This window comes from Aquarana catesbeiana, linkage group LG02 (genome assembly GCF_042186555.1).
Source record: "Aquarana catesbeiana isolate 2022-GZ linkage group LG02, ASM4218655v1, whole genome shotgun sequence".
In the NCBI taxonomy this organism is placed as follows: Eukaryota; Metazoa; Chordata; class Amphibia; order Anura; family Ranidae; genus Aquarana; species Aquarana catesbeiana.
Genome location: NC_133325.1, coordinates 717,665,754 through 717,679,209, shown reverse-complemented (window position 1 = coordinate 717,679,209; position 13,456 = coordinate 717,665,754). Strand labels below are relative to the sequence as shown.

General features: G+C 39.8%; 1 protein-coding gene across 2 annotated transcripts in view; it reads right to left on the bottom strand.

The window, feature by feature from the left end:
- POU1F1 (POU class 1 homeobox 1) overlaps window positions 1-12,546 on the bottom strand; it is a 38,652-nt gene extending 26,106 nt beyond the window's left edge. The window contains exons 1-3 of one of the 2 annotated variants that reach the window (XM_073618050.1): window positions 12,405-12,546; window positions 11,014-11,016; window positions 9,873-9,945 (exon numbers count right to left, since the gene is read on the bottom strand). In XM_073618050.1, coding sequence (XP_073474151.1) covers window positions 9,873-9,945; window positions 11,014-11,016; window positions 12,405-12,546 — 218 coding nt within the window. Of the gene's footprint in view, window positions 1-9,872; window positions 10,027-11,013; window positions 11,017-12,404 lie in introns of both variants that reach the window. The other variant, XM_073618049.1, reaches the window with a different exon arrangement.
- Between the last annotated feature and the right edge of the window lie 910 nt (window positions 12,547-13,456).

Here is a 13,456-nt window from a genome sequence, read left to right as displayed (position 1 = left end):
GGCTGATTGTAACCAAAGAGGAGGAGCAGTAAAATAGCTAGAACTAAGTACACACTTATTTTGGCTTATGGTGTCTGTTGAAAGTTCTAAGAAGATTCGACGGAGCAGGTAAACTATATGGCGTCGTACAGTTTAGCTGCTCCGTCGAATCTTCTTTGAACATTCGACAGACACCATAAGCCTTCAATGACAGATTCGACCTCAATTTGGATTTTCAGACGAATGCAATTTTTAACGAAAAACTAAATAAATAAAAACGAATTTCGGGAGTAACTAAATAAATTTATTTTTTGGACGAGAACGAAATTCCGAAACGAAATATTTCAGTGTGCACATGTCTATTAGTTACCTCATTAAGACTGTCATGGGGGCACAGACAGGGAGAAGTTTTCCTTGTTATAAGCAATCCTTTCAGCGACTGACTTTTTGTAACTTCTATTGCCTAAAATGGTTTATACAGTATAATAGAACAGTAGGCTGTACTTATCCTCATAGCAAATTTAAACGACAACAGTATTTTTGTTGTCTTTTTTCATCTCACCTAACCCCCAGAATGCTGCTCACCTAGTCTTTTACTTACCTTTCACCTCCAATCCAGCATTGTTTACTGTGCAGACCTGCTTCAAACCATACAGCCTTTCCTTCAAAAATTGCAGCTGCACAATATACATGCATGCCACAGATCTATTTATTCCTATGGGAAAGCTGTATTTAGAGTGTCCTTTTAAGGCTGCCATGAGTACAGATTCCCCATTAAAATGAATAGGGTTGTGGTTTGCATGGCCAGTTAGAATATACCCTTTTTTGGAGGAAAGGCTTTGCGACTTGATGTGGGGCCCCACAAAGATCGCTTGATTGTAGCTGAAAGTAAGTACAAGATTATGTGCGCAGCACTCAGGTAGATTGGAGGAACTAATTAGATCCCCAAAAGAATGACAATAAAGTACAATTGTCCTTTAATGTGAATCTATACTTTGCTCATACTCCGCAAAGTAGGCTGTGAATTTTTTGAAATTTTTGGAAATTTAGATTGTTGCATTTACCTTTTTTGTTTGGACCGCTTTTGCAGATTGCCTACAAGCCACCCAGGATTCCTGTATAAAGTTTGACTTATTGGGCAAATCTAAACTTGCACAGGACTTCCCCTACTATTACATAACAGGCCTCTGGGCTTGCACCTGGCTATTGACCACTGAGACCATGAGTGCTGTACAGGTATGGGCATGGGAGGATGTCATATGTTCTCCCATAGTAATAAGTAGTGGATATGTTTCAGGAGGTCTGGCAGTAGATTGAGGCAGTGGAGGAGTTTGGCAATTGTTATTGGTAATGTCTTATGGACCTTCTTTTAAATTGATCCCATAGTATGGGCTAAATAAAGGTTCTTTGAAAAAAAAATTCTGATTATTGCCAATATTGCATAGATATAAGTCTCTTGGTAACATACTTGTGAATGTTATTGTTAGCATTTTTGCATAAACTAATGTGCTCTTTTGAAGAAAAGGGGAAGACCTCACACTATGTCCGTTAACATTTTTGTATATTTTTATTCCAGATCTTTGTTGATTTGGAATGAAGGTTTTAGTGGCATGGTGTGTGGACTAATTAAGTATGGCCTGGCCTAAAGCAAGTGTAAACCTATGCATATAATGTGCATTTTAGGTTTATTGTCCTCATAAAGCCATGAATTAAAGTGTATCTGTAGTCAAAACCTTTTAGTTTTGGATAGCGTAGGGAAGAGCTAAAATCCTTACCAGGTTATTTTTTTGCTGTCTGTTTACCATTGGGGAAATGTCTCTTCAATTCCTGTCCCAACGATGCAACAGGAAGTTAGAGGAACTCCTCCTGCAGACAGTTGTCTTTGGAAGAGGTGTCCCCACTCTTCCCCCCCTTTGCTTTGGGAACAACTCTAAAATGTAGGACTTCCCTTCATTTTTTTTTCAGTGACAATGGTCACCAGTAAAAATATAGGAGTTAAGTCTAGTACACACTAGAAGTTTTTTTTCATTCCATCCAGCAGGCTGAATGGAAAAAAAACTTGGAAGAACTCAGAAAGAGACGCTGTACTAACAATCCGATGTTAGGACAGCGATCTCCCCCACTGAGCTATTGTGTTCTGACAGGGGGAGTGCCCCCCCTCCACCTGAACACACTATTCAGCGTTCTCAGCCATTAGCTGAGAGCTCTGACTTGGTGCCAATCGACTGATTTTTTTCGTTCATGCCCCTTCAACAGAAGCAAGCCGAACATCTTGATGGTTTCTAAGAAATGTCAGAGAAATCCGCGCTTAGGATGTTAGTAACTGCTGCCTCCCTATAGAAAGATTCCACCTAGGTGAAATCCAATCAGATATATATGTGTCCCACTGATCGTCCAGTCTAGGGATAGCGTGGGACACACTGGTTTGGAGTACATTGTCGCAGATACATACATGTGGATATCTGGCCGGGATTACGCTGTAGAGGGGAGGCTGTAGAGTCTCCTTTCTTTACCCGTGGATGGTCCTTTTTCCTGACGCTGTGAACAAAGGGGGATATTCGAGCTCCGTGACCGGGATACATCATCTTACTTCACGCTTGTACCCCTGCAGGGGTGAAGCGCTCTGGTGAGTGAAAAAACAAGAGGGGAGCACAGTCACCACTGCCAGCACGTTTTTTGGTTTAAAAACTGTCACCAAGAGGATGAAGCACTATGTCACTTTTTATGGGCACTTATTTTGATTTTTTGTATATGGGTATAATGTGGTAATTTATCAGGTTCTTAATTGGATATCATCAACAGCAGCTGTACTAGCCACTTTATATTAACTTACCATTTTTATATATAAAAAAATGTTTTTATATACTTATTGAGTAGTCTATTAGTGCTGACTGATGGTCGTTATTAGCACTAGTTGATGATTTTTTATTTTTTATTTTTATTTAATGCTGGAACACGTTATTCTCGCTTTTTATTAATATCATTTTTCAACACAAATCATTTTTCAGCACACGTCACTTTGCATGAATATTTATTTATTTATGACAGGAAGGATTTGTCCTTGCTGGACATACATAGTTTCTTCACAAAAATTAAAATAATTTTTTAGATATCTTATGGTTAACACATATAGTTTTTTCACATGGAACAGCGCCATTCCCTACTTTGTCTCTTATATCTTGACGGTTTCTATCGAATCGGCTGATGCCGCCTGATATTTGGCCTGTGTGTATGGCCCTTTAATCTCCCTACTGGTGACACACATTGTAATAGATTGTCTAACCCTTCCACACTTTATTTAAAACGTAAAAAAAGGTTTTGCCTAGAGATACACTTCAGTACATTTCTAAAACAACTTACCTTGTAAGGTACTTACTCCATTTACCACATTGGATAGAGGCATGCTGCATGTTTGTAAAATTCTTGTTTGAGAAATACTTGCAGATAGCATCTCTGGAGCAGTGGGTTTAATCCCTGCAAAGAATTGGTACAGTATAATCACGGGTCATGGTGTTCAAATATAAATGTCTGCACATTCACTTGGCTTATTCACTAGGATAGCAAGAAATCAGAATGATGGGCAAAGAATATTAACCTATATCAATGAGTGAGAAAGTATCTAGTATGCTGCCTGCACATTACTCATCTCTCTCCAGTTTGACAGCTGCTTATGCCAGTAACAGCCATTTATTTATTGCTTTTTTTGGATAGATCAATGAGGAGTTAGAACCTTTAGCAGGTTTTTTTTTGCTGTCTGGGTCCCCATTAGGTAATTCACTTTCTCATTGCCCTGGTTTCTATTTGTTCCAGACTAAGGCCTCATGCACACAGAGTGTTTTTATAGCTGCTTTTACCAGCGTCAGACGTTTTTTTTTCGCAGCTTAAAGCCCAAAAATGGAAGCTCAGCTTATCTGCTTCCTCCCCCCCTCCGGTGCCACATTTGGCACCTTGCGGGGGGAGGGGGGACTGGTACTGGTTTTTGACAGGTACTCTTCCCCACTTCCGGGAGACTACGCCATGGCGCCGTCCCTCAGAAGTTCGGCCCCCCTCCTCCTTCCTCCACCACCAGGCCAGTTTGAAAGTGCAGCTCACTTCGCGCATGCGCAGTAGGAAACCGGCAGTGAAGCCGAAATGCTTCACTGCCAGTTTCCCTTACCATGAATGGTGGTGGCAGCACCCAAGAGCCGATCCGAAAATTGTCTGGGGTGCTGACATTGAGGGAACACTGGAAAAGTGTCCTAATATTAAAAGTCTGCAGCTACAGTATTTGTAGCTGCTGACTTTTGATTTTTTCATGGGGAGGGCGGAACTCCGCTTTAACCTTCTCCCACTCGGCCACTGCACATTTACGGCTGGGTGGGAGCTTCCTCCTTCTGAGTGGACATTCCGGAACGCCCCTCAGAAGGAGGGGGATTGCGCGCTTGCCCGTGCAGCAGTGCGATCCTGATGCACTCGTGTCACCCGGACACGGCGCATCTCCGATCGGCAGGAGGGCTCTGTGAGTGGCCCTCCTAATCACATGACGGCTGTGTCCAATCAGAGCCGTCATGTGATGTAAATAGAGAGCTGGTTGCTAGGCGATCGACTCTCTTCTCCTCACCTGGAACTTGTCAGTGAGGAGAGAATAGCAGATCGCTGCAGCCAGCCTGTGATCAGTGAGTATGAGCTGTTTTTTACAGCTTTTTACACACTGATCACTGGCACAGTGTCCCCAAACATGTAAACAAACAATGTCTCCAAAATAGTGTCCCCAAAACACTGTCCCCACACACATGTCCCCACACAGTAAAACACCTGTCCCCACATATGTAACACTAAAATCATATGTCCCAATGATCATCTGCACACATACAGTATCTCACAAAAGTGAGTACACCCCTCACATTTTTGTAAATATTATATTATATCTTTTCATGTGACAACACTGAAGAAATGACACTTTGCTACAATGTAAAGTAGTGAGTGTACAGCTTGTATAACAGTGTAAATTTGCTCTCCCCTCAAAATAACTCAACACACAGCCAATAATGTTTAAACCGCTGGCATCAAAAGTGAGTACACCCCTAAGTGAAAATCTCCAAATTGGGTCCAAAGTATCAATATTTTGTGTGGCCACCATTATTTTCCAACACTGCCTTAACCCTCTTGGGCATGGAGTTCACCAGAGCTTCACAGGTTGTCACTGGAATCCTTCCACTCCTCCATGGTGACATCATGGAGCTGGTGGATGTTAGAGACCTTGTGCTTCTCCACCTTCCGTTTGAGGATGCCCCACAGATGCTCAATAGGGTTTACGTCTGGAGACATGCTTGACCAGTCCATCCCCTTTACCCTCAGCTTCTTTAGCAAGGCAGTGGTCATCTTGGAGGTGTGTTTGGGGTCGTTATCATGTTGGAATACTGCCCTGCAGCCCAGTCTCTGAAAGGAGTGGATGATGCTCTGCTTCAGTATGTCACAGTACATGTTGGCATTCATGGTATCCTCAATGAACTGTAGCTCCCCAATGCCGGCAGCAGTCATGCAGCCCCAGACCATGACACTCCCACCACCATGCTTGACTGTAGGCAGGACACACTTGTCTCTGTACTCCTCACTTGGTTGCTGCCACACATGCTTGACACGATCTGAACCAAAACAGTTTATGTTGGTCTAATCAGAGCACAGGACATGGTTCCAGTAATCCGTGTCCTTAGTCTGCTTGTCTTCAGCAAACTGTTTGAGGGCTTTCTTGTGTATCATCTTTAGAAGAGGCATCCTTCTGGGACGACAGCCATGAAGACCAATTTGATGCAGTGTGCGGCGTATGGTCTGAGCACTGACAGGCTGACCCCCCACCCCTTCAACCTCTGCAGCAATGCTGGCAGCACTCATACATCTATTTCCCAAAGACCACCTCTGGATATGACTCTGAACATGTGCACTCAACTTCTTTGGTCAACCATAGCAAGGTCTGTTGTGAGTGGAACCTGTCCTGTTAAACCGCTGTATGGTCTTGGCCACCGTGCTGTAGCTCAGTTTCAGAGTCTTGGCAACCTTCTTATAGCCTAGGCCATCTTTTTGTGGAGCAACAATTCTTTTTTTCAGATCCTCAGAGAGCTCTTTGCCATGAGTTGCCATGTTGATCTTCCAGTGACCAGTATGAGAGAGTGAGAGAGATAACACCAAATTTAACACACCGGCTCCCCCATTCACACCTGAGACCTTGTAACACTAACGAGTCACATGACACCGAGGAGGGAAAATGGCTAATTGGGCTCAATTTGGACATTTTCACTTAGGGGTGTACTCGCTTTTGTTGCCAGTGGTATAGACAATAATGGCTGTGTGTTGAGTTATTTTGAGGGGACAGCAAATTTACACTGTTATACAATCTGTACACTCACTACTTTACATTGTAGCAAAGTGTAATTTCTTCAGTGTTGTCACATGAAAAGATATAATATAACATTTACAAAAATGTGAGGGGTGTACTCACTTTTGTGAGATACTGTATGTCTGCGATCATCTGCACACATCTGTACATGATCATCTGCGTACATATGTCCATGATCACACAAACCAATTATTATACACTTAACGGGATTTTTTTTAACCAAAGACATGTAGCAGAATATATTTTGGCTTAAATTTATGACAAAATTAGATTTTATTGGATCTTTTTTAAAACAGAAAGTAGAAAATATGTTTGTTTTTCAAAATTTATATCGCAAAAAATAAAAAAATGATTTGTGAATAAATACCACCAAAAGAAAGCTCTATTTGTGTGAACAAAATTCTAAAAATTTAATTTGGGTACATTGTTGCATGACCGCGCAATTCTTATTGAAAGTGCAAGAGTGCTGAAAACTGAAAATTGGCCTGGGAAGGAAAGGGGCGAAAGTTCCCAGTACTGAAATGGTTAAAAATGCCTTCCATGTTATTCTATGGCCTCATGCGCACACAGGCTTTTAGGAGCTGTAAGTGGCATAGGCATTTTCAAGCTGCAAAAAAACCCAGGGCCGGTGCCTTCTGGAGCAGCAGAATTACAACTGTAAAAACATCTGACGCGGCTAAAGGCTGCTAAATGTGCTACGTCAAGCATTTTTTTTTTGACATGTCAATATTAATGGTTCCCTATGAGAGCCATCTTAACTGATCTGACTTTCAGCCCATTGATTTGAATGGAATTCGCACCCAAGTTGGATTATTATGATCCAACTTGTGGTGCAACTTGTGCTCTGAGGATCTTGAAGGGGAAACCCACGCCAAAATGTAAAAAAAAAATATGGTGTGGGGTCCCCTCCAAGAGACAGACCTCCATAACCACCCCCCAGGGTTGTCAGAAGTGGCCCCCCATGTTAAGGGTGTGTGGCCTGGTATAGTTCAGGAGGGGGTGGGGGCACTTGCTCACCCCCTCCTTTCCTGACCTGCCAAGCTGCATGCTTGAATAAGGGTCTGGTATGGATTTTGGGGGGGGGGGGGACTCCGCCGTTTGTTTTTGTTTTTTGGCATGGGGTTTGCCTTTTAAAATCCATACCAGACTCCTGTTATGGATCTTGGGAGGGGGACCCCACGCCATTTTTTTTTTTGGACGTGGGGTTCTCCTTCAAGATCCTCAGAGCACAAGTCGCACCACAAGCCGGATCTTGATGATCCGACTTGGCAGAGGCAGAGAAACGCTGCTAAAAGCTCACGCTGCTAAAAGCTCACGCTGCTAAAAGCTCAATAACGCCAATGCAAAAAGCTACTAAAAGCATGTTTTTACAGACGCCTTTTCCTGGCTTTGCAGCTCATTTTTTCTAATGCCCCGTGTTCATGAGGCCTAAAAGTGAAACATATTCCAAAATTTTGAGTTGCTACATGAACAAGAATCGAGGGGAAATATTCCAATGGGGGCACTGATTGTACCACTGGCTAAAGTGGTTTTCCCTTACTTTGGAGAGATTTCCTCTCATTTCCTGTAGTGTTTACGGGACAAGAAGCAAAGCAAACCTCTGTAATGGGGCACAGATAGGAAGAAAAATAAATGATAGAGGTTTTAACCATTCCCTACTCCGTTCACAATAATTAAAAAATGTTTGGGTTTAGCTACACTTTAATTTGAAAAAACAAAAGACTCCTCAATGTCTTAACAGTTAAAAAAAAAAACATTTTATACATTTACATTACAATTACAAAACTAAAGTAGTTAAGCACAACACAAATGTTGCAATTCAATTGAGTTAGCCACACATTTTCCACCTTATTCTGCTATTCTGTTTAATTTTAATAGATTACATTCCAAGAGAAGTGCTCAATTTCTACAGTGTCTTGAAAAAGTATTCACACCCCTTGAAATTTTCCACACTTTGTCATGTTACAACCAAAAACGTTAATGTATTTTATTGGGATTTTATGTGATAGACCAACACAAAGTGGCACATAATAGTGAAGTGAAAGGAAAATGATGAATGGTTTTCAACATTTTTTACAAATAAATATCTGAAAAGTTTTTTTAACGTTCATACAACTCTCCATACCTTCCAATTGGAGCATTTATATCCTGCTAACCTGCTAGTTAGGAATCAGTGTTGGACGAATGGTTCAGCCAACTCTAGCAAAAACTCAAGCAAAAGTTTGTCCTGAACATCGCCTGTCCGCCTGTTCGGCGAACACCCAAATTTGCAGGGCGTGCCCTGCCGAATGCCCTGCAATGCACTGCATGCTACACAGTGCATTCTAAGCCCTGATTAGGCAAAGCTTTGCACAGTGAATAGCTGGTTGTTAAGGAGCAGGGCCGGGAAGCCGGCTGCCGAGTCATCATGGGATTCCCCGCTGAAGGGCCTGGTATGGATTGGGGGGGACCCCCACGCCATCTTTTTTAACATTCTTTTATTGCCGGAAATGGTATTGTATTGCCGTAATTTTAAATGTGATTTGACTATTTTTTTTTTCTTTAGAAATGTCAGTTTCCCCGCAGGCACTATTTTTAAAGGAATTTTTCATTTTTATTGTTGCACTTTAAGCATCATTAAAATCACTGCTCCTGTAAAAACAGTCTTTTAAAAAAAAAAATTTTACATGTCCCCCAAGGCAGTATCCAGACCCCAACCAATACCCTTTTTATAGCCAATAACTTGTATATAAGCCTTCAAAATGGCGACTTTTGACATTTCAAGTTTGGGTCCCATAGACTTTAATGGGGTTCACCGTTTGGGTCAGAACTTTTTTCTGTACAAGAGTTCTGGTGCAAACCAAACTGGGGGGTCTTTGGCCCATCCCTATTAGGAATGCTACTGAGAGATTTTGCCATCTAAGGACAGCGAGTCAAAAAGAGACCAGCCAATAGTGCATGGTCAGCTCATTCTGTGCAACAAAATGTAAAATGTAAGTTTTTTTCAAACTGTTCAATGCACACATACAAATTAAATGATGTTTTAGCCTAAAAATATGTTCTTAATATACAGTATGTATAACTAAAAAAGTCCCACTGGTTGTTATTTTTATATATAGCATATTTTTATATATTCCTTTTTATGTTTTCAAAATTAAAAAAAAATATTGGTCTGTCATGGTTCCCATACACTACCTATTCATAAATGGCAGATAAAATCACAACCTTCTTGACTGCTGAGAACAAACCCTGCCTTCCAGTTCCTGAGTGTCTATATAAGTATAAAATCTCATTCATTCTCAGTTCTGTAATTGTTTACATTTCTCTTATTTACAGGGATATTTGATTTCTTTGTGTTAAACACACTCAGGAGCTGTAAGATAGCATGTGTTATAGTCTTGAGGTCAAACAGTCGACAGAGCAGAAACTGTTAGACCTCGGGGGGTCTCTCAGTTATGACAGAACTATTTAAACAAAGCATGTCATTCAGAAGCATGAAATTAATGTACATACCAAGATTTATCAAATTTAAAAAAAAAACTTACCTGTCATCACCCCATAAGTAGATTGTTGGCTTCCATAGTGACATGATGGATTTGGATAATGCAGCCCTGCTGGTATATGTTCCACATTAGGCACAGGGAAGTATATATGAGAGAATTTAGGAATTTGGACCAAAGACAAAACAGACGGGACTGGTAAGAAAATATTTAAGATTCATTCGTAGAATAAGCTTTACTTCATTATTTCTATTGTTATCAATTATTCTGCGTATATAATACACTTTTTTTAAAAATATGGCATGAGGCTTAGTAAGCGTTTGCGGGTGCAAACATAGGATTGTAACAACAAAAAAAAAACAAAACAGGAGTATCGCTTTTTTTATAATTAGTATTTATTTCAGAACAGTCACCTTTATCATATTAGCTAAATATTTATAGTAACAAAGTGCCCAAAGTGCTAAACAACCAACATATGTGCCAATCTCAACAAAATCAATGTAAAAAGAACAATGTTGTCTTATTAAAATTGCAATGAGCCATCATAGGACCCGCCTGAAATGTACCCACAGGTAGATCCTATATCATTACAATAAATGCCAATAAAGGGTTCTAGTGAAATCACAGGGAGTATCTATGAGAATGTATCCTGAATACCAGAAATACATTCAGGACTTAATTTTTCTGTTATGGGCCAACAATACATGATGTTTTGTTGACTAAAGTCACAAAAAATGCTGTCAGCCCTGTCCAATTGTCCTTTGCTAAACTACTGACCCCCCCCCCACCCCCTCTCTATATCTTCAGAACAGAATTCTCTAGGGAACAAATAAGAAGAGTTGGCAATTAAATACAAGCATTGGGAAGCTATGCATCTGTTGATTGTATGTACACAACGTAAAATGGGACTTCTACATAATGTCACATAGGAATAAGAAAGCAACTGCAAGTATACATTTCAGACATCTAGGAGTTAGAGTGAAGTGAAGTTATTAGACTACACTATGATTTATCCAACAATGGCATCTTCTGCACTTTATAGCAGTATGCTACGGAATCTGGAGCTGTGTCTTCCAAAATGTGTCTTTGGGGGATCTACAGAATGTACTAAATGTGCTAAAGATTAATCTCACCCTAGTGTCAACCTCCAATGGCAGACACTTGGGGCACCATGGTTATTACTGGCTTATGCAAATGGACATTTGCTCTAGTCACAACTACTATTTCCCTATGCAAGTCGATGGGGATAAAAAAGCATCCCAAGACAGCTTGATACAGTAGGAGGTCAGAAACAGGTCAAAAAAGAGGAAAACGGTAGTATGGAAGGAGGTTGGGGACACATATAAAAGATGGCAGCAGCATCCCAAACTGATCTGAAATGCAAGCTGAAATAACCCAGAAACCTGCTACATGTGCCCTTAAAATATATTCATTATTGCTCAGGTGTTTTACAGAACTAAGTTGAATTTAAAAATGAAATAAAGATCTAAAGTCTTCTTTGGAAGGAAACCACATGATAGAAATTGTAAACTACAGTGACTAAAGTCCACAATACGACTCATTCATATGCAGTTTCCTGCAATCTCAACATTAAAACGCTTGTAAAAGGGGCAGGAGGTTATGCATGTTCATCTCAGAAGAAATAATAATAGGATATTTGAAAAATTACACCTTGGGAGAATGCTAGTGAAATCAGCACTAGTCTCCCAGTACGATCACTTGCGCACAACATATGGACCTAATATTGTATGATCTGTCCCTGTATAAGGCTTAAAGGGAACCCTACAATCGTTGGAAAAATCTTTCATCAAAATAAAACATCTGCATACATAAGAAGTTATGTCAGATCACAAAATCTCATGGATTAAAAGCGATTTCATAATAAAACGTAATAAAGTAACAACAATGATAATAAGATACGTAAATTGACGGTGCTATATAAGTACCTTTAATAAATAAATAAGTAATAATAATCCTAATAATAATAATAATAAAAAAATAATAAACTTGTATACAGTTATTATATTATAATTTATGGTAAATAACTAATTTATACATAAACAGTAAATATCAGTTTTGAATAGTATGTAAATGGTACACCTGAAATCAAATATTCTTACATTTCATACAGTTTTACATACAGTGTTGATTATATTTTTGTGTATTCTACACTTTTCCCTTTTTTCCCACATTTTCTATCCTTATAATAGTAAAGTTAACAGTATTCTTTATATCTTCTTATTATTTTTTTAGCAATTACTTTCATTTTCGTGTCAATATCAGCATTTTCTTATCACATTACTTATGTAGGTTTTTTAAATAGGCCAGAAGCCCAGAAGAATGTTCAGTAAGCATAAAATGATAAATGTTGTTGGTTACTATTCTTTCCTGCATTTTACACCAACTTGAGCGCACTTTGCACAGACTCCCTAAATTAGTCAAATAGCTTTCTAATGGTTAAGGAAGTAAATTGGAAGAAAAAATAAAGTAGAATATCAAAGCTTTTTTTTTTTTTGCTGTATAATTATGTTGCCATATAAAAGAGAAATACATCACTCATAATACGAAAGTACCTGTGGAGACCACATTAGTTGTGTGATTGGTGACAGGCAGGTATTCTGCAGTGCTGTGATGCATCCTAAGGGGAAACGTAGCTGAAGATTCGGAATTTAAAGGTACAAAGGTATCCGCCGTTACAAAAGCCTGGAAACTCATTCCCCCAGACAGGACGGATAAAAGCAAGATGAATTTTAAAAGTTTCCTCGGAGACTTCTGTGAGCCTGGAATGAATTGTTAAAATAAAACTTTTCCTGAGCTTGCATGTATGCATTAATGGGCAGCTTGGTAAGTGCTTGGCGTGTGCAGGTATTTATACTCTTAGGAAATCCCTTTATCCATGTTAATGATTTCTGCCCAGGAGATTGCTACATAAATGCATCAACTGTTCTTCCCACCCAATATAACAATGCCTGGCCAATTGGTGTAACTAAACAGAAACCTGAGATGCTGGACCTATTTAACAGCTTGTCCTCTCTGCATATGCTCGATCCGTATATTTAAAACACTACATCAATAGGGCTGATGTACTAAAGAAAAAAAGACTATAACCTGTGTCAGAATAGAATTAGCTATCTGCTTGCTACTAGCAATATAGATCTTTTCTTTCTTTATAGTTTTTTTTTTTTTTTTTCAGTTACACGGTGTGCTGTTTTTAAAGGTTCTACTACATTCAGGAGTGAACATTTATTATTTAAATTAGAGCACGAGTACAGCTATTATCCCTTCTTTTATGCGCCACTCGTCTTTACCTGCCACCATAGTTGTCACAAAGGCTCCGTTCACACCATCGCAGGTCCTTTATGCCTGCATTTCCCAAAGGGAAAAAGTCCCTGACCCTTTTTTAAAACACGGCTGCAGGGCAGCTGCATGCAGTTTCCCGCACCCGAAAACACGCTGTGCTTTTCAATGCGTGGGGATGTCATTAAAGTGTTACTAAACCCAGGACCCTGCATTCACCATATCTGGTCTTTCACAGTACACAGAACATATAAATATAAACTGCTAAATACCTTTTCTCATCAGCAGTATATAGCAGTCTTGTGACTTCTATCAGTGTCTGGTTAAA